At 36.8% G+C, this 22,260-nt stretch overlaps 1 protein-coding gene across 1 annotated transcript; it reads left to right on the forward strand.

Annotated features, from left to right (window-relative positions):
- Positions 1 to 396: 396 nt before the first annotated feature.
- On the forward strand, positions 397 to 21,847 carry LOC107561706 (gem-associated protein 5). Its single transcript, XM_016246181.1, is given in 28 exon segments — positions 397 to 649; positions 724 to 878; positions 2,145 to 2,326; positions 2,426 to 2,543; positions 3,802 to 3,970; positions 4,071 to 4,203; positions 4,304 to 4,466; positions 6,340 to 6,552; positions 6,658 to 6,743; positions 7,490 to 7,572; positions 7,921 to 8,057; positions 8,133 to 8,206; positions 8,707 to 8,888; positions 9,055 to 9,194; positions 9,395 to 9,566; positions 11,307 to 11,525; positions 11,668 to 11,784; positions 12,246 to 12,368; positions 13,066 to 13,161; positions 13,273 to 13,410; positions 14,789 to 14,936; positions 15,028 to 15,147; positions 17,136 to 17,346; positions 17,566 to 17,820; positions 18,758 to 18,920; positions 19,339 to 19,789; positions 19,881 to 19,959; positions 21,592 to 21,847. Coding segments are annotated over 28 exon segments (4,434 nt in total). The 5' UTR covers positions 397 to 507; the 3' UTR covers positions 21,757 to 21,847.
- The last annotated feature ends 413 nt before the right edge of the window (positions 21,848 to 22,260 follow it).

Below are 22,260 nucleotides of genomic sequence, written 5' to 3' on the forward strand. Positions count from 1 at the left end.
ACATGGATTGACTGGTTTTAGGGTTTTAGAGCAGGTGATATGTCACTGCGATATCATTGACTGTCTCGAGATTTGGTCAAATAATACTTAAATGAATCGCTGAAGTGGTGTTTTGAACTAACGTTACTTGAATGAACAGACTCTCGGTTGAATATATTACGACGCTTTGCTTTACGGCAAATGTCCCTGCAGAATGAGTTCAAAGTTATACGTTTTATTATTTTGGGTTGCATTTTTTCCAACAAAAATATTCTAATTACAAATAAGGCGTATGATATATATTTCTACCAACCTATCTATTGAATATGTCGGTCTTAAACCAAGATTTGACTGTCTCTATGGTAACACTGTCCCTTCTCGCGTTCCGTATAATTTTACAGCTCACGCTGTTGATATTCGGCGGCCGGTGTGTTTTCGGCAGCATGAGTAGATGTGAGAAGTGAATTCACTGTCACTATCCGCGAATTTATCCTCTGATCTTGATGCAGCGGTCATTTTCTCTTTAAAATGCACCAACGACATCTGCCAGCGTCTCCAAACTGGTACTGTTCACGTTGCAGTGACATAAATGGAAAGGGAGTGCTGGGTTTTGGAGCAAAGAATACAATCTATCTGCTAAATGTGACTGCAGTATCTCCAGCAGTAACAGGTATGAGCTCAGGATGCTTTAATATAATGCTTTTTGCTAATTCACATTGATCTGATTAGACCTTCTTTCTGCAGGTGAACTCACTGGGCACACTGAAAGAGTTTCTGGTTTTGTATTTTGCTCCCATGATGGACAAGAACACATTTGTGCTAGCACTTCAGATGATAAGACAGTCAAAATCTGGGATGCTGAGCAGAAAATTCTGTTGAAAGAGCACAATGTCCACCAAGTGAGTGAATATTCGGCCTGTCTTTCTTAAAGCGTTGTAACTGGCTCACAGTTTGTTCCCTTAACAAGTTTTGTACTATATTACAGTTTTCTTTTTCTTTCTTTTTCTTTATACTATAGCCATTTTCTACAGTGGTAAAACAAAAGTGTAACTTCCGGACTCAACAATAACATTTTTTCTTGCCCGGACAACAGTTTCATTGCCTCCAAATGAAATAAATGTTATTTTTGTCAGTATATTTAACATTTTGTTAAATAAATATAAATAATTATAAGTATAGAGTAACTAATAATAGTTATTTTATAAATAATTATTTATATTTTTCATTAAACAACTTAGAATAGAATTTGCTTCTATATTGTAAAAGTCATGAAATCACTACTTAAAGGGGTCGTATGATGCTTTTTTTAAAGATCATTATTTTGTGTATTTGGTGTAACAGAATATGTTGACATGCTTTAATGTTCAAAAAACACATTATTTTTCAAATACTGTACATTATTGTAGGTCCTCTATGCCCCGCCTCTCTCAAACGCTTCGTTTTCTACAAAGTCCCTCCTTCCGACAAGCGCAGTCTGCTCTGATTGGCCAGCTGACCCAGTGCATTGTGATTGGTCGAACACCGCAAGCACTCGTCGGAAATGTAACGCCCCTTACCGATTTGTTTCTAATTTTCTATCCATATCACAAGTTATTTGGACAACCACTTCTGTCATTTTGCTAAAAAAAATTAACACTGGTGAGGTGACATTTTTGCAATAACATTAAGGCCGGCATTAAATGTAAATTGCCATCATCTTTTCATCCCTGTTGTGATATATGAATGAGAGAAACAGCTTCTAGAATGAGAAAATATTTCTAATTTACAATATAACTCCATGACAGCCATAAACTCATAACTGCTTTTACTGCTTAAATATTTAAGCAGAGTTTGTAACAACAACATCAAAATCGTCATGAAACAGAAATTATGATAATCTTTTCTTTTTTATTATTGTGACCAATATCCAAGTAAAATGTTTTTTCGAATGAGAAAAAGCGTAGGGTGGGACTATTTTTTTCTTCTCCCCATCATGATTTTTTAAAAAATAATAATGTGCATAAATCATTTATGATAAACAATGCAGTATTCCATAAAATATATGAATTATGTCTATTTTGGTTTCTTGGTGACTTTAAATATATTACAAAATACCAACTTCAAGTTTTCAAGGCATAGAATATCATAGAAAATCATGATGACTGACATACCATATGTTTGAACAGAGCACCATCTCTGCAGTCCACTGGTCTCCGGTGCAGAAACTTCTTCTAGTCACTGGAGATGAAAAGGGCATTGTGGTGTGCTATTGGTTTAGCAGTAATGACACCCAGAGCTTCTTCCCTGAACCTCGAACAATCTTCTGCTTATCCTGCTCTCCACATGAGGAAAACTACATCGCAGTGGGGTAAAGGCTCGTTGTATAATTATTCAATACATGTTGTGATCATAAAGAGCTCTAGACTCATCAGTGGTGCATGCTAACTGTTTATGCTTCCTCTTAAAGGTATAAGGATGGAATGATAGTAGTGATAGACATCAGTAAGAAAGGGGAGGTAATCCATCAGCTGAGGGGGCATGATGATGAGATTCACGCATTGGCATGGTGCCCTTGAGATGCACCTGTATAATATAAATTCAAAATAACTCTTATTAGTAGGGGTGTAATGATACACGTATTCGTATTGAACGTTCGCTACGAGGCTTTCGGTTCGGTATGCATTACAAACCGAACGATTTGTTGGACTAGTCCTATTACATTTGGAAAATAAAAGAGCTTAAAGTGTGTGAAATATAATTTTCTCAGTGCCACTGCGCTCAACAAGACAGCCCAAACAACGTAACAGCGTCAGTTGCGCCAGTGGCGTAGCGGATGGCCCAGCGATAACCTCCCTTTGCTGGGTTGCGTCGAAAGACAATGATCTTGTATCGACGATAGCCAGAGATATTGTCAAAAACATCAATTATTGACAATATTAAGAGGATTTGGCATTTCCAATTAATGTAGGCCTGTTACATTCTTAATTTATTAGGCCTATTATGAAGTTACTTTTATTATTAAATTAAGATTACAATTAATTTGCCCAACAATAATTACCACATAACTGACACACTGCGAGGATAACAAAAGAGTAGGCTATTTACTCCTCGATTAAAATGTTTTTTTTTTAAAAGGTATTTTAAAACAGGTCTATTATACAATGAATTATAGGCCTATAATTAAAATATTAACACTGCCGTCATCAATTAAATAAAAAGCTTTTATTTTAAGCACCGACTTTCAAAAATAACCTGTTTAACACGAAATATGTTTCTTCTCATTTTTTCCCCACTATGTATGGGCCACAAGAGAAAAATTAAGGGAATAAATAAAAACAGTTAGCTATATACCATTATCAGCATATGTTGTAGATTCGTCTCTGAGAGAATATGCGGCGTCAGATGCCGAAAGCTCCGTCATTACTCCGTCATTCCGTTTTTATTTTCACATTCTGCATAGTGAATTGACTGAGATTAAGACGTTCGCTGCATAAATCTTGCGCATAGTTTGCATGTTGCTTATGTGATGTCCATTGGCTCACCTTCATGGTTTAAAACCGAAATATTTCCAACATTGCGATGTAACCAATTACCCCACCCCCCGTATTGAAAATGTACCGAACCGTGATACCAATGTGTCGTACCGAAACGTGAACTTTGTGCACCGTTACACCCCTACTTATCAGATATTATCTGTTTTCTTGCGTGTCATGTGACCTTTAACTTACATCAGAGAACTGTGAACAAAGGAACGAATATGTAAATAATTATTGAAATATTAATTTAACATCTCAGGGGGACTTCAAGTATATTTTGCATCAAAGAAATTCAACTGACAAAAAGATTAGTAACCCCTGAAATAATAGAGAAGACAAAATGATAAGTGACATGTCATTGACTCTTTCTATAGATGGAAGCAATGGGGTGACCGAAGGAGCAGAAATGGGGTATTACCTGGCATCAGGTAGTCGAGATCAAACTGTGCGAATATGGTGCACAGCCAGAGGAAAAGGTGACAAAGAGACTCATTGCCCAAAGCTTGCACAAACAAAACTGGTTTATAGTAGCTTTCAGGTGCAGGGTCATTTAGGTCACAGTGTGTCTCCTTTCAGGTGTAATGACCTTGAAGCTTCCCTTCCTGAAGAGACGAGGAGCAGGAGTTGATACAGCAGTGAAGGAAAGACTCTGGCTGACTGTCCACTGGCCTAAGGGGAGACCTTCACAGATTGTGTCCAGCTGTTTCGGGTATGGTTGTATAGATGAGATGCCAAACGGTTGTTTTGTGTCAGAGGATGTATTCTTGTAAATTAACATAAGTTGACTCGCTGTGAATGTTGCCGTGCAGCGGTGAGATCATAATGTGGGATCTCAAGAAGTCAGGCAAGCAGAAGTGGAGTCTGCTGGGCAGTTCCTCAGATGGACAGAATCACAGCCGTATCGTCTTTAACATGAGCTCGTTTCGCTCTGGGGACAGAGAACTTCTGCTCAGTACCTCAATGGACAGAGAGGTGAGACCTTCCTCCCATAATATGCGCTTAGAAACTGTTTTCACCAAAATGTGGTAATCTTTCAGTACCATGTTCTATGTATACTGTGTACCACCACAGTACTTCCTTAGAAAAAACATGCCCCTCAAATATGTGAGAAGGAAATTTATAATGCAATGTATACGTTTGAGGTCAAAAGTTTATATCCCCCTTGCAGAATCTGCAAAATGTTAATTATTTTACCAAAATAAGAGGGATCATGCAAAATGCATGTTATTGTTTATTTAGTGCTGACCTGAATAAGATATTTCACATAAAAGATGTTTGCATATAGTCTACAAGAGAAAATAATAGTTGAATTTACAAAAATTACCCCTTTCAAAAGTTTACTTTGATTCTCATGGATTCTCAATAATGTGTTGTTACCTGAATGATCCACAGCTGTTTTTTTTTGTTTAGTATTAGTTGTTCATGAGTCCCTTGTTTGTCCTGAACAGTTCAACTGTCTGCTGTTCTTCAGAAAAATCCTTCCGGTCCCACAAATTCTTTTTTTTTTTTTTTTTTTAAGCATTTTTGTGTATTTGAACCATTTCCAACAATGACTGTATGATTTAGAGATCCATCTTTTCACACTGAGGACAACTGAGGGACTCATATGCAACTATTACAGAAGTTTTACCGTTTTCGAATCCATTCAACCGATCTCCGGGTCTGGCGGTAGTACTTTTAGCTGTAGCTTAGCATAGATAATTGAATCTGATTAGACCGTTAGCATCTCGCTCAAAAATGACCAAAGAGTTTCTATATTTTTCCTATTTAAAACTTGACTCTTCTGTAATTACATTGTGTACTAAGACCGACGGAAAATGAAAAGTTGCGATTTTCTAGGCCGATATGACTAGGAACTATACTCTCATTCCAGCGTAATAATCAAGGAACTTTGCTGCCATACCATGGGTGCAGCAGGCGCAATGATATTACGCAGTGCCTGAAAATAGGCTTATTGGAAGTTTCCTAGCTGGGGACTATTTTCAGGCACTGCGTAATATCATTGCGGAAAAATATAATATAAAAAAGGGAAAATATAGAAACTCTTTGGTCATTTTTGAGCGAGATGCTAATGGTCTAATCAGATTCAATGATCTATGCTAAGCTACAGCTAAAAGTGCTACCGCCAGACCCGGAGATCGGCTGAATGGATTTGAAAACGGTAAAACTCAACTGTTTAATTTTAAGTTGGAAAATGAGCCTATTTTCAAAAATAGTAGTGTTCCTTTAACTTATTTTGTCTTCCGGGAAACATGTAAGTATCTTCTGTAGGGCAGTACTAAATGAAAAATATGATATTTAGGCAAAATAACAAAAATGTACACACATTCATTCTGTTCAAGAGTTTTCACCCAACCCCCCCACCCCGCTCTTAATGCATCGTTTTTACCTTCTGGGGCATCAGTGAGCGTTTGAACCTTCTGTAATAGTTGCATATGAGTCCCTCATTTGTCCTCAGTGTGAAAAGATGGATCTCAAAACCATACAGTCATTGTTGGAAAGGGATCAAATACACAAAAATGCTACAAAAAAAACAGAATTTGTGGGACCTGAAGGATTTTTCTGAAGAACAGCAGGCAGTTTAACTGTTAAGGACAAACTATCACTAAACAAAAAAACAGCTGTAGATCATTCAGGTAAGAAAACAGTATTAAGAATCAACTTTTGAACGGGGTTATTTTTATAAATTCAACTATTATTTTCTCTTGTGGACTTTATTTAAGCGTCTTTTATTTAAATTCCAAACAAACTAAAATGGCTCGCCCTCACCCATTTTGATTTTTGTCTATTTATTATCATTCTTAGATTTTCTTGATTCAAATCATTCAATCCATTGTCATTTTAGATTAAGTGTTGGGACCTGGCATCTCTGGAATGCTGTTGGACTCTGCCCACTCTGGGTGGGTTTGTGTACTGTCTCAGCTTTTCTCCAGTTGGCACCGGCTGCCTGGCTCTAGGCATCGGGGACAGCATGATCCGGGTGTGGAACACCCTGTCTATTCAGAACCAATATGACATCAAGACATTCTGGCAAGGGGTCAAATCTAAAGTCACAGCCGTGAGTCAGATGTTTTTTAAGTCACATTTATATTTCCCTCAGTACCATCCAGTTAGTTTGAAATCAAGGCCATAAATGCCTTTTTTGCTCCCATCTCTGTTCCAGTTGGCATGGCATCCACTAAAAGAGGGCTCTCTGGCGTTTGGTACAGATGACGGTAAAGTGGGCATCTATGAGGTTTACTCTAACAAGTAAGAACAACAGATATACAATAATTTTTCAAAATTTTTGGTCTGTATAAATGCATATGAAATGTTGCAATTTCTTCGGTTCATTTGAATGCAAGATTCAATATTATGTTTAATATGCAAGATATTATTTATAAAATTGGCTTGGATTGAATTTAGTTTGATTGAATTTAAATGTAATTTCATTTTGTTTTCACTCACAGGCCGCCTCAAATCTCAAGCACTTACCACCGCAAAACCGTCTACTCCCTCTCATGGGGCCCTCCTGTGCCGCCCATGTCTTTTGGTAAGTTAATTCATAAACTACACACAAACCCACATGGGCCAGTAAACATTGAACTTGGAATAGCACCAAGAACAATCCATCAGCAATAAGTGATGCCCAGCTCCTCTTAAACGCACTCCGCAATTGAGCGAGTGTGGACAAATTGCTTTCTTTCCCCCTGTTGATTTTGTTGGATAATCAAGGAATGAAAACTTAATTTCACCTCACCGCTTGTTTGGTACAGATGACGGTAAAGTGGGCATCTATGAGGTTTACTCTAACAAGTAAGAACAACAGATATACAATAATTTTTCAAAATGTTTGGTCTGTATAAATGCATAGGAAATGTTGCAATTTCTTAGGTTCATTTGAATGCAAGATTCAATATTACGTTTAATATGCAAGATATTATTTATAAAATTGGCTTGGATTGAATTTAGTTTGATTTAATTTAAATGTAATTTCATTTTGTTTTCACTCACAGGCCGCCTCAAATCTCAAGCACTTACCACCGCAGAACCGTCTACTCCCTCTCATGGGGCCCTCCTGTGCCGCCCATGTCTTTTGGTAAGTTAATTCATAAACTACACACAAACCCACATGGGCCAGTAAACATTGAACTTGGAATAGCACCAAGAACAATCCATCAGCAATAAGTGATGCCCAGCTCCTCTTAAACGCACTCCGCAATTGAGCGAGTGTGGACAAATTGCTTTCTTTCCCCCTGTTGATTTTGTTGGATAATCAAGGAATGAAAACTTAATTTCACCTCACCGCTGAGAAATGACACATTCATCACTGTATCCATCTCCGATGCTCAAGGGGGTGGAGATAATTGCTTTTGTTTGTTCAGAGGGGTATAAATAATAGTAACAGTGATGTTTCTGCTAATAATTATGTATGTGTGTGGCACAGGGGGATCAGGAGACAAGCCGTCCTACAGCTTATACAGCTGTGCCGGAGAGGGGGTCATCTTCCAGCACGACCCCTGGAAGCTCTCAGGGGAGGCCAGTAACATTGACAAACTCATCCGAGACACCAACAACATCAAAGTAAGATGAAAAATAATTTGTTCATATTCGTCTTTATGTATATTTTTCTAAATAAAATTTTATTCTGTTATCCAGCACAAGATCCCCCCCCATACAGACCTCAGCTGGAAGCCGGATGGCAGTGTTTTGGCCATTGGAAATGAAGATGGGTAATAATGTTGATCAAAACTATTTCCTCTTCCTCAAGTAATAAATTGATTAATTATACTGTATTTATCAATCTCTAAATCATTTTTTAGTCTAGATAAGTAATAATCTATACCCCCTTGCACTGCAAAGTGTTTATAAAACGAGGAAAAAATATTAATGTTAATTTATAAACCGTGAAACGTTATGAAAATATAAGTATACACTAATGTTTGTAAGTTTGAGGTCTGATTTATTTATTTATTTACTTATTTTATTTGTTAATATAATGTTTCTCCACATGGCTTTGATTACATCAGCAGAAAAGAAAAATCATTTTAGGGATGCAGAAATGCAAGATTATGAATGCAACCATTTTATTTCTTTAGATGAATAAAGTGTTGTGTTTCTTCAGATGAATCATGCACAATTGGATTTCATGGCATCTTATGCAATAATGTAGAGTGCTATGTATCAAAGAGTTTGTGTCAAGTGTCTCACTCCATAAGTGTTTTTGTTTTAGGTCCATAGAGGTATTGAAGGCTCCCATGCTGAAGCTCTTGTGCACAGTGCAGCAGCATCATAAGATTATTAATTCACTGCGTTGGCATCATGAACATTCCTCTCAGAATGAGCTGCAGTATCTGCTGGCGTCCGGCTCCAGTAATGCCATAGTCTATGTCCATGACCTAAAGAGCGTCATTGGTGAGAATCGGCTTTTCATCCTTGTTTGATTGTTCTTGTATCTATACTTGTTGGCTATTCTGTGCATGTAGAAAATACTACGGTTATAGTAAGAATAGTATGGTATTCCGAGCATAGCCAAACATAACCATGTATATGTTTTTCTCTTTTTTTTTTTCTGTTACAGAAACTCCATCAGAGAGTCCAGTGCTGATGACTGAACCTTTTAGAACTCTCTCTGGTCACACCAACAAAATCACCAGCCTAGCCTGGAGCCCCCATCACGATGGCCGTCTGGTGACAGTGTGTTATGATGGAACTGCTCAGGCAAGTAATACATTTTTTGCTAAAAGTGATTAAAAAAAAAAAACTACTTGTTTCCCAATAGTATCATGGGAATCAAGGTTATTTTATCTGGAAATTTGATGAAAATATAATAAACAATATTGTGATTTGGAATATCCAGTTTTAAATTTGATGAGTATGGATTGTCCTAATAAACTAATAATTCTTAATGATTTTCACAGGTGTGGGATGTGCTGAAAGAGGAGCCGGTGTGTAACTACAGGGGTCACTCAGGCCGACTACTGTGCGTGCAGTGGTCCACTGTTCACCCAGACCTAGTCTGGACTGGTGGAGATGACTTCACCCTCCATGAATGGGCCGTATCCAAGCAGGAACACGTCACACCTCCGAAGAGTATGTATACCATCATATTGAACATCAGTATATACACAAGTGGAGCTGATTGTGAATTAAATGTCTATTAGAAGAATAATTTGCCCTAGAATTGAACCTTTTTTATCATCATTTACTAGAGCTGGGCTGTATGACAATATCCTTTGTGAGCGTGGTGTAACGTGTGTATCACTGGATATAGCCTATTGTTTATTTCATGGTATGTAAATATAGCAGCGTAGCACATTATTAAAATGTATTGATATGCAAGAGTGATATAAAAAAACATGCATTAATGAGAAAATAAAGAGCAGGAAGTGCTTGTTTTGTTAAATAGTTATTAAGCGCAGTAAGCTATGAACAAGGAACTCAATGCAGTGCTCATGCTGACTGACACAGCCAAAGCGTGCACAGAAAGTCGCCTCTCTGAAGCCTTTACTAACAGTATGTGATTATGAATTCAGTTCTCTTTCTGGGTATTATTGCGCTCAAATGGTCAAATGCACACAGTTATGTCTTAAAGGGGTCATATGATGTTGCTAAAAAGAACATTATTTTGTGTATTTGGTGTAATGAAATGTTTATGCAGTTTAAGGTTCAACAAACACATTATTTTCCACATACTGTACATTATTGTTTCTCCTCTATGCCCCGCCTTTCTGAAACGCGTCGATTTTTACAAAGCTCATTGGTCTGAAAAGCGAGGTGTGCTCTGATTGGCCAGCTATCCAGTGTGTTGTGATTGGCCGAATACCTCAAGCGTGTGATGGAAATGTTACGCCCCTCACCATACTGTGATGATGCCCTGTCAGGCCGGAGCGATGATTCATAAACATGAAAACCCATTATAAACGAGGAATTCGTTGCATCCAGTGGGGACATAATTGGACAAATGCAGACATAAAACCATGTCTGCATTTGTGATCGGAGAAATGACAAACAACAAGCCCTACTCTACACTGCCCAAAAAACTCGCTTTAAATATAAAAAATATAAAATATAAAAACTCTTTAAATATAAAAAAAACTTACTTACAGTCTGTGAGTCAGAACAGCCGGCATTGTAGTCTACTCTACCAGGATCAGGAAACTTAAAATGCGGTTTAAGGTTAAAAAAACACATTATTTTCCACATACAGTACATTATTGTTTCCAGTCCTCCATAAAATGTGCTGCACACATCTGAATATTTGGGTTGAACTGTTCTGGAACAGTGTTGTAAATACAACTTAACCACCGATTTCTAGTCGTGTCCACTTTTGGAAGGCCAAACAAAGTATTTTCGCTTTCGCAACGAAACACACAGCATCTTCACAACATGGCGTCGGCGGTGGCAGCAACAATAAACTTACGCCTTCTTTCTTTGCGTGAACATTTGGGCGTCGTTATGCAAATCTTCCCACACAGTGACGTAGACATGTGGGGGCGTGTTTGAACGAGGCATTTTAGGAGGGCATGGACCAGTTTTAACTTTATAAAGAATATCACTTTGGTTTTTTGAGACTTTAGTCTTTGCAACTTTAGGGATCTTATCTATTCACGAACAGCTTGTAACACTCCAAAGAGAAAGGAAAACATGAAATCGCATCATATGACCCCTTTAATTTATATTCTTGTTCAATTGTATTTGTCAAGTTGTTTGTAATTTGCTTTTTTTTTCATGTTTTTAAGAAATGGAGCTAAAAGCTCTAAAATATATAAATGATATATAAATCATTTTAATCATTAACTGTACACATATCTTTAATGTTTTCATCAACAGCTAAGAAACGTGTTGAGATGGGGAAAAAGAGAGGAGCGCAGAAAAAGTCCAAGACGAAAAAGAAGGCACCAGAAAAAGGAGGGATGAAGGCAGAAGAAAGGGAATTGCCTTTAGGTGAAGAAATTAAAGGAGCAGCAGGCAGTGAAGCAGAACAGGGCCAATCAGACAATGACGAGGAGGAAGAGGAGAGGGAGAACACAGACGGTCCATCCGTCACGGGTAACGGCCCATCTTTCCTGCTTTCATCTCTCGCTGTCTCTTCCGCTTCCTCTCGCTTTTGTGCTTCCAGCGCAGTCTTTGAAATGTCACTCCGGTTGTCTGGGTGTCGTCTGATGAATAACCTTTATCATTGGGGTCACAGGCTGGTCCAGAGAGAGCAGTGTGGACACACGTGGCACTGAGAGGGTTCAGAATGGAGAAAAGTTCAGTCATGCAGTTAAAAGGGAGGTCAAAGAGGAAAAGAAAAGAGAGAAACCAGGTCAGTCTCTGCTTTCTCTGTGTGTAGTCAAGATATTTTTCTCATTATTTTGCAACTTACTCTTACTTTTTTTTTTTAAATGTGCATCATGTAGAAAAACTGATTATGAAATGGATTGTTCAGATTCTGAATTGATTGTAAAATGCAGCTAAATAAATGCATTTGTGACCACATATTCTATAATAATTGCGGCTTGTTGATGCATTGCTTGGCAACTGTAATGGTCGGTTAGTATTGTAATTATTATTGTATATAATAATAATTAGTATTATGGTTAACAATAATATTAGTTAATTAATCATTTATTAGTTAATTTAATTTATCAATTGATGTTAAATAAGTTTAAATAAATACATTCATAGAAAAAAAATATGTATGATGTTACGTGTCATTGACATTGAAATCAAAAACATTGGAAAGGCTGCTATGGTATATCGTTTACTTTTTTCATAACATTTTAGATCTGTCTTTAAAAAAGAGAAAGCCACGCTCCATTCTCCCATTGAGTACTTCTATGGATCACCGACCCAAAGAGGAACTTCAACAGGACTGTCTGACACTCGCAGCTGTAAGATACTCACATGGTAAGTCAGGAGCCCAACATCAGATTTAAGAACATATATATATAACCTTTGCCCATCTTTTGAAGATAAGCATATATTAAGTTATTAAATTGAAATGAATAAATCTCTGAGATGTTTACTGAGGTATAATACTGCAATTGTCTTGGTGAGATACTTTCTGTCTCAGAAAAGGCTTGGTGTTTAAGTAAAATGCTTAAAATGAAATGCTGAAAGATTAATCAAATGCAATTTATGAAATTTCAGAAACATCAATAACAAAAAAAAAAGTAAAATGTTGTTTTGGCCTTTCACCATAGCTTGACCATGGGATTCAATTATTTACCATGGACTGTCATTTTTGACGTAATTTTTTATTTTTTTTATGTAAAGTTTCTTAAGCTTTCCAATCTCCATTTCTTGTAAAAATGCAATATTGTAAAATATTATTCAAATTTAAAATAACTTTTTCAGTTTTAAAATGTAAATGGTTCCTGTGGTGACAATGCTGAAGTTTCAGCAGCCATTACAAAGAAGCAAACCTTAAAAATAAAATCTTTTGTAACATTTCCAATGTTTTTACTGTCTCTTTTGATCAGTTTAATGTGTCCTTGCTGTATAAAAGTATTAATTTCCTTAAAAAAAAAAAAAAGAGACAATGAGTGACAGAATGAGAAGAAACAGTGCACATAGCGTATTTCCTTTCCCTTCTGCTCCTCAGGGCAAAGCGGAGCATGTGTTCCAGGATCTGCAGATCATATTCAGCTTGGCCTGTTCACAGACAGGGATGCCCTCTACAGGATGTTTCAGGAGGAAGGTGAGTCAGGCACAGAAACAGCTGAACCCAGTGTAGGGTAGTGTCAGTATCTGCTGGTATGCTGAAGATATGAGGTGAATCATGGAGTCACTGATGTGGTGTTTTGAACAGAGGAGAGCCACGTGGAGGCTGGTCATTATGACTCAATGGTGTATCTGAGGCTGTGGAAAGGAGATCTGATTGGAGCAATAAATCTTGCTGCAGAGAAAGGAGAACTGACTGACCATCTCCTCAGTTTAGCTCCAATGGGTAAGACATCTGGCAGTATTATGGCTGTTGAACAATGTTTTACTTTATCTGTAAAGTAAAACATATCTATAATTATAAAAACAAAGTAAATGTAGATAAATAAAAAATATAATTATTCATATATATTTTTATGTTAATGGGTCAATATAAGTGACCCCTTTACATTCAATGTCAAAAAAGTAAAAAAGTTTAATAATACAGAAAAAAGTCTAAAGGGACTTAATTTCTTGAAAAATACGTGACAAACTTTTATTAAAAATGTAAAAGTGGTTACCAGCAATTGTGGTCTAACAAATATGTTGTTTTCATGTGATATGTAGTTTTTATTTTTTTTTGACATATGGCATGGTTTGTACAAGTTTTCAAATGTCAAGTGGAATGACCCCAAGAAAATTCATGATTTTTTACTTTTACTTTTGTTTTTGTTATTGAATTTTTAATAATACAGAAAAACTTGATTTCTTGAAAAATACGTGACAAACTTTTATTAAAAAATTAAAAGTGGTTACCAGCAATTGTGGTCTAACAAATATGTTGTTTTCATGTGATATGTAGTTTTTATTTTTTTTGACATATGGCATGGTTTGTACAAGTTTTCAAATGTCAAGTGGAATGACCCCAAGAAAATTCATGATTTTTTACTTTTACTTTTGTTTTTGTTATTGAATTACACACACATAATGGTTTGTACACACATTTTCAAAGATGTCATTAATAATTACTACTTTAGATTTTATACTTTATATATGGTTACACCACTTTACATTTTCAAGCCATTAAAACTTCAAACTTTTGGTTAAAATTAGGTATAAATATTTTCCAAAAATTACACAAGCATAAATGCAAAGGTCGTAAAAAAGTTTAATAATACAGAAAAAAGTCTAAAGGGACTTAATTTCTTGAAAAATACGTGACAAACTTTTATTAAAAATGTAAAAGTGGTTACCAGCAATTGTGGTCTAACAAATATGTTGTTTTCATGTGATATGTAGTTTTTATTTTTTTTTGACATATGGCATGGTTTGTACAAGTTTTCAAATGTCAAGTGGAATGACCCCAAGAAAATTCATGATTTTTTACTTTTACTTTTGTTTTTGTTATTGAATTACACACACATAATGGTTTGTACACACATTTTCAAAGATGTCATTAATAATTACTACTTTAGATTTTATACTTTATATATGGTTACACCACTTTACATTTTCAAGCCATTAAAACTTCAAACTTTTGGTTAAAATTAGGTATAAATATTTTCCAAAAATTACACAAGCATAAATGCAAAGGTCTATAGGTTCTATAAATTTGGCACATGCATTTAAAGATTTCTCCTTTTTATTTTTCTGGACATCCCTATTTGACATTGACCCTCTCTCAGCTGGCTATCAAGTGTGGGCCAGGACTGTAGAGGCGTATGTGAAGCAGCTCTGCCACCACGAGCAGTTCCTCAAAGCAGCATCACATCTCGCCTCCATCCATAAACTCTATGAGGCCATCAACCTTCTGAAGAGCCACCAGTTCTACCGGTTAGAAACATCACAATAGGCAATTGTTTGTTATGTCAGTGGTGTTTGGCCTGAGCAGAAGGTAATGTTTGTGTTTACATTAAATCCTCAGGGAGGCCATAGCTTTAGCAAGAGCCAGACTCCAGTCGGAGGACCCTGTGCTGAAAGATCTCTACATGAGCTGGGCTGCAGTGCTTGAAAAGGATGGCCATTATGCTGCTGCAGCAAAATGGTAAGTGAAAACAATGTAGAGGTCTAAAAACATGCATGTGGAGGTATGCGCGTAAGATGTCAGTCAGCTGCAGTAAATATAATTTTTTTTTGTAATTAAGTTAATTTAAAATATGTAATGTACAATTAACTGAATATCAATTTAAGATTTACTAGATCTAATATTATATATATAATTTAATTGTTGTATACAGTCCAGGATGTGTGTATTTATTGTATTAATTACCCTAGGTTGCATTCAATTAAAAGAAATCACAATAAGTAAAACATTATATAAAAAGGAAAAAAGATGGATCAAGGTTATCAGAGTTCATCAGGGTTACTCCAAGTGTTGGTCATCATGAGCCCTGCACAATCACATATGCGAAAATAGACTAAACAGAAAAATATACATGTAGAGAGGTATACTGGGAAAGATACATATATATATATATAGCACTTTTAACAATACAGATTGTGTAAAAGCAACTGTACAGCATTAATTTGAAAAATAGTGTGTCATTAATGCAAAAGGACAATAGTAAACACTCAATTTTCAGTTAAAGGCAGTTCCTCATTGAATTCAGTGATGTCATCATCCAGCTCAGTTCAGTTTAAATAGTATCTGTGCAATCAAGTCGATGATATCGCTGGAAATGAAGTGTCTCCAACTAAGCAAGCCAGAGGCGACAGCGGCAAGGAACCAAAACTCCATCGGTGAAAGAATGGAGAAAAAACCTTGGGAGAAACCAGGCTCAGTCGGGGGGCCAGTTCTCCTCTGGCCAGACAAAACCAGCAGTTCAGTTCCAGGCTGCAGCAAAGTCACATTGAGCAGAGGACACTGCACAGGTTCCTGTGGTCTTGTCCCGGTGGCCGTCTAGGAGACAAGGTCTTTACTGGGGATCTGTCTCTTGGGCTCATCTAGTTGTCCTGGTCTCCGCTGACATTCAGGACTGTAGAAGTCCTCTCTAGGTGCTGATCCACCATCTGATCTGGATACAGACTGGATCTGGTGGCTACGGTGACCTCGGAATAAGAAAGAAACAGACTAATGTTAGCGTAGATGTCAATCTTCTAACAATGTAGCAAGTACATCGGGTGTTATGGGAAGCGTTCCCGGTTCCGGTTGTCCTAATTAATGCAGCCTAACAATCCTTTAACGGATTTGAATGTCAGAAATGTGTTAGTGTGTTATGTGTAAGCCAGGTTAAAGCGATGGGTTTTTAATCTAGATTTAAACTGACAGAGTGCCTCCTGAACAATGTTAGGTAGATTATTCCAGAGTTTGGGCGCTAAATAGGAAAAGGATCTGCCGCCCGCAGTTGATTTTGACATTTTAGGTATTATCAAATTGCCCGAGTTTTGAGAATGCAGCGAATGTGGATGACTATAATGCAGTAAGAGCTCATTCAAATACTGAGGTGCTAAACCATTCAGGGCTTTATAAGTAATAAGCAAGATTTTAAAATCTATACGATGTTTAATAGGTAGCCAGTGCAGTGTTGACAGAACTGGGCTAATATGGTCATACTTCCTGGTTCTAGTAAGAACGCTAGCTGCTGCATTTTGGACCATCTGGAGTTCGTTTATTAAGAAGAAATATAGAGCTGAGTATCATCAGCATAACAGTGAAAGCTAACACCGTGTTTTATGATGATTTCTCCCAAGGGTAACATGTAAAGCCTGAAAAGTAATGGCCCTAGTACTGAGCCTTGAGGTACTCCATACTGCACTTGTGATCGATATGATACCTCTTCATTCACTGCTACGAATTGATGGCGGTCAGATTATGATTTGAACCATGCTAATGCACTTCCATTAATGCCAACAAAGTTTTCTAGTCTTTTCAAAAGAATGTTGTGGTCAATAGTGTCGAACGCAGTGCTAAGATCCAGTAGCACTAATAGAGAGATACAACCACGATCGTGAATGTATGAGATAAAATTAATTAATGTGATTAAAAACTATTTAAACTGACTAAAAAAAGTAATTTCTTTCTTCACCTGTCAGTTACCTTGCCGCAGACTCGAGCTTTGATGCAGCTAAAGTGATTGCCAAGAAGGGGGATGTGATATCGCTTAGGATGGCGGCTAATTTGGCGCAGATATCAGGAGAAAGTGAGCTTGCACATTCTCTCTCTCTGAGGTGCGCCAAAGACTTGATGCTCTTCCAGGACTGGGCTGCAGCACAGAAAGTTCTGAGGATGCAAGACTCACTTTTGGTTAGTTTTCAGCTGTCTTCACTGCTGGATTTAGATACGCATGTATATTCAATAAATTAGTATGCTAAATTGACACTGATATGAATATTATTTTTATTTATGCAGGTTTTCCTTTAGTAGGTTTTGATCTTGACATTAGACATTTTTCTATTGCCAGTAATAAGTTTTAATATTAGAAAATAAATATTATGAAACATTTTTCACACCTGCTCTTCACAGGGTCACAGACTGGTGTTTTGTGTTAATGAGATCCTCACTCAAAGACTGGCAGATACAGATGTGGTCACCTGGAGTGTGGCTTCTTCACACACCTGGTCTAAGTCCTGTGATGAGAACTTCCTCTCCACTGTGCACAGAGTGTGGCAGAGTGAGTTTGAAGTGGCGGCCACTGACCTGGTCAAAGTGAAAACGCTCCATCAACAGCTGAGAGCCATTGAGAATCCTCCTGCCACCACTAGTGTTCCTCTGAAGCAAGTATGTGTGAAAATAAGATGCCAACAGATACACTTTTCATACTGCAGACTGACAGATCTAATATAATATAAAAAATATTTTATTTAATGAATTAAACAGACAAAAATGCATGATAATATTGAACTTAGCAACATCTGTATAATATAATATAATAATTTTTTATTAAATTACACCGACAAAAATGGTTGATATTAAACTGAGAAGCATCTATATATAATAAAATATTTTAATTATATAACATTATATTCTATTTAATGAGTTGAAAATAATGAACTGAGCAACATCTTTACAATATTTGAATACAAAAATTGTTTTACTAACCTCATATCATTTATAGCTACTGTATAATTTAAATAAATATATCATTATTCTACTTGTATATTTTTGTTCATATTGTGCTAAACAAGTTTTAAATCACCTTAGAACATTCTGTTGACTATAAGTAATGTTGCATCTATTTGTCAACTAACTTTCATTAGAGTATTACTAGACTGTCTGTCTGCTAACTATCTGCTAACTCTGTTTGGTCACCCAACAGTCATTATGCTGACTATATGTATCTTTACAAGTACATGTAAACTTAGTCTAACCCTAACCCTAACCCTAACCCTACCAGTCCACCAATACTCTACTAAGACTTTAATAAGAGCTAGTAGACATGTAGGTGCAGTTTTACTTGGTCAACAGAATTTGCAGAAGTGACCATCAAAATATAAAGTGAAACCCAACACCGTTTACTATAGATTACTGTGTACTATTATATAATTGTTAGCATTACATCAGCCATTCAGTTATCTATTATAGTGTTCACCCTTGTCTCTAGATCATTTTTGACCAGAATGTTTTTGAGAGACAACACCGATTTAGAAAAAAGTAAGATATCTCTTTGATGTCATCATCAAATTCACCAATCTTTCATTTATCTTTTATTCCTCAGCTCTTATTTCACATCTCATTGGACGTGACACTGTGTGCTTTGAGTCAGCTGTTGTGTGATTGGCCATCTGTTCTAGAAGATCTGCTGCAAGCTCTTACTCGAGGTTCTGAGGTGGGACACTTTACGCTAATGACGGAGGTGTGCCAGCTGCTTCTAACACAAGGTTAGAGATATCAATGTGTTTTGAGATTAGATGAAATGAAATCGCTCCAAATTAACTTTAAAGTGAACAGTTCAAATTATGGATGGGCACATTTAAACAGTGAAGACTATGTAGCATAACATACAATTTAAGTAGTATTTCTTATTTCTAGTGCTTGATTTTTTTTCATGTAGGTCTATTTCATTTGTCTTTGTTCTATTGTAGCTTTGAATCACTGACCGTTTACTGACCGTTGACCGTTTAGTATTCGTTTTTTGTGATATTGAAATGGTTTATGGGAATTGTGAAATTTCTATCGTATCAAAAATTTGGATAGCATAAAAACCTTACTTCAAGCAAAAATAAATATATCATGATATATGCCATTATCGTGAAATTTTACTCATATTGTGATACCGTGATATTTTTTTTAATGCAGGTTTGGAGTCTGTGACATTCTATAAACAGAAACTAGACCCAACTGATGAAAGAAGCTTGGTAATTTCTCAAAGTGTGGAGGCGTTTGTCTGTTATCAGCTCATGTATAAGAAATGGTGGAACTACAGTGCTGAAACATCAGCTTTGACCAATAATACCTTCAGCAATGGTCACTGTTTAACAGAGAAGAACCAAAGTGAAGTTGACGCAAACTGTAACGGAGAAGCTCAATCTGATGTCATTTTCTCTGAGGGCTTCTGGAAGGTTCTTCTCTCTGAACCTCACGCCAATCTTCAGGCCACCCAGAGAGCCATAGCAGAGATTCAGAGGAGAGTCACTAGCCTCATTCAACAGCACAACCAGTGTAAAGACTCTCATGAGAGCTCACAAGCACTTAGTACTTCTCAATCTGAAACTTTAGAGGAACATGGAGGATCTTTGAGTGGGAAAAGGTATTTCTAAGGCTGTACCCTTTGAATCGTTTGTGCTATGATTCTGGTGCTTCAAAGTAGTGTCTAACAGCTCCTTTTTGTCTCTCTTAAGCAGTGAATCTCTCTCTACTCTGACTGCCCAGCTTGCTGAACACCACAAAGCGCTCACTGCTCTTCCTGAGCTTGTCAAAGTAAGTAACTCTGTCTGTTTAACATGCATAATATTTTAAAGGGGTCATATGATGCTTTTTTTAAAGATCATTATTTTGTGTAGTTGGTGTAACAGAATATGTTGACATGCTTTAATGTTCAAAAAACACATTATTTTTCAAATACTGTACATTATTGTATGTCCTCTATGCCCCGCCTCTCTCAAACGCTTCGTTTTCTACAAAGTCCCTCCTTCCGACAAGCGCAGTCTGCTCTGATTGGCCAGCTGACCCAGTGCATTATGATTGGCCGAACACCGCAAGCACTCGTCGGAAATGTAACGCCCCTTACCATAATCGCGAGATTCATCTTTCAAAATAAATATGAAGACAGAGCCCGAAAGGGGAACAGAGTCGCGTGACAGACACAGTGATGAAGCTGGTATGTGTTTGCAGTACACAAGCCACGGTTAAGACAGCTGACTCCACTGTGATGTGACTCGCTCTCTCTCGCTTGCTCGCGCTCACACACACACACACACACGATGCGCAAAACTCCGCATTTGAACAGTCAATAGCAAATACTTAAACTAATAACAAAACAGTAGCTGATTCAGAAGTGCCAGATTGTCATAGCAAAGTCAGAATTACCTCCTCTCCTAGGTTCACGAAACGGTCGTCCATAACATGCATTGCTGTTCTGTTGTAAGTAGCTAATCTTAAAGGTTCCTAAATGCATCTACTTTCGGAAGGCCAAATAAAGTGCTTTTGCTTTCGCCTAGAAACACACAGCGTCTCCCTGACATGCTGCTTCAACACTAACTGCGGTTACTGAAACCACGCCGCCTTTCTTTGTGCGCACATTTGGGCTGCATTATGCTAATATTTCCACATAGTGAGGTAGATATGTGGGGGCGTGTTAGAACGAGCCGTTTTAGAGGGGCGTGGCAGAGTCTTAACTTTGATAAAGAATATCTCTTTGGTTTTGAGACTTTAGTCTTTGCAACTTCAGGGATCTTATCTATGCACAATCAGCTTGTAACACTCCAAAGAGAAAGGAAAACTTGAAATCGCATCATATGACCCCTTTAAGGCCGCTGTAAGTTTCTTATTATCATCATCATCAATAATAGTAGTAACTTATTATTGTTATCAATAACAATAAATGTTTTCTTATATGTGACCATGGACCACAAAACCAGTCATAGGGGTCAATTTTTTGAAATTGAGATTTCTACATCACCTGAATAAATAAGCTTTCCATTGATGTATGGTTTGTTAGGATAGGATAATATTTGGCTGAGTTTCAACAATTTGAATATCTGGAATCTGGGGTGCAAAAAAAATAGAGAAAATCGCCTTTAAAGTTATTCAAATGAAGTTCTTGGCAATGCCTATTACTAATCAAAAATTAAGTTTTTATATATTTACGGTAGGAGTTTTACTAAATATCTTCATGGAACATGATCTTTAGCTACGTAATATCCTAATGATTTCTGGCATAAAAGAAAAAGCAATAATTTTGATCCATGCAATTGCTACAAGTATACCCGTGCGACTTATGACTGGCTTTGTGGTCCAGGATCACATATATTATTATCAATATATAATTGCACATGAGATGCATATTATTATAATCACCCTCCCTCCCTCCCTCCCTCCCTCCCTCTTTAGAAATACTCATTTCCAGATGTCATGGAATGTTGTATCATCCTGCTGCACATGGGAAAACATCTTACTCCATTTCCACAGCACATCTGCTCCAAGGCAACAACTTTGTTGTGCAAATATGGAAGTACAGAATCGCTCGGTAAAGCCTGGAAGAGACTGACACAATAACAGTTATAGCACATAAAAATGTTTTTGATATGCAATTATTGTTATTTGATATGTAAAATTCACTTGACTATTGTATGTAATAAAAACAATCCCCCAGAATTTACTGTTGTTACTGAAGCAATAGATCCTGTAATTCAGGGATTATCCAATGTTTTTTGTCCGCTATACATCTTTGACTTAAAATGTTTACTTGTAGTGTGCCAAGATTTTAAATTTTCAATAATTGAATACATTTGCATGTTCATGCTTAGCTGTAGGTTAATTATCACATGACCAAGTGGTAAATATAAAATATTTAGTCTTTTTTTTTTTACACTTTTGCAATTTTTGGTGAGCTTTTTATCAACACAGCCCAGTTTTATATATGCTATTTTATTTTAATATTAAGATTTAAAAATTGTACACGGTTTTTGCAGCGACAGATTTTTCTCCGTACTGTGGTGTACATTTGAACCAAAAAGATTGAGGGAAAAAAAGTAGTTGTTGGCTGGAAGATCTGAATGT

The sequence above is a fragment of the Sinocyclocheilus grahami genome, unplaced genomic scaffold, assembly GCF_001515645.1.
Source record: "Sinocyclocheilus grahami isolate Dianchi unplaced genomic scaffold, SAMN03320097.WGS_v1.1 scaffold788.1, whole genome shotgun sequence".
Taxonomy (NCBI): domain Eukaryota; kingdom Metazoa; phylum Chordata; class Actinopteri; order Cypriniformes; family Cyprinidae; genus Sinocyclocheilus; species Sinocyclocheilus grahami.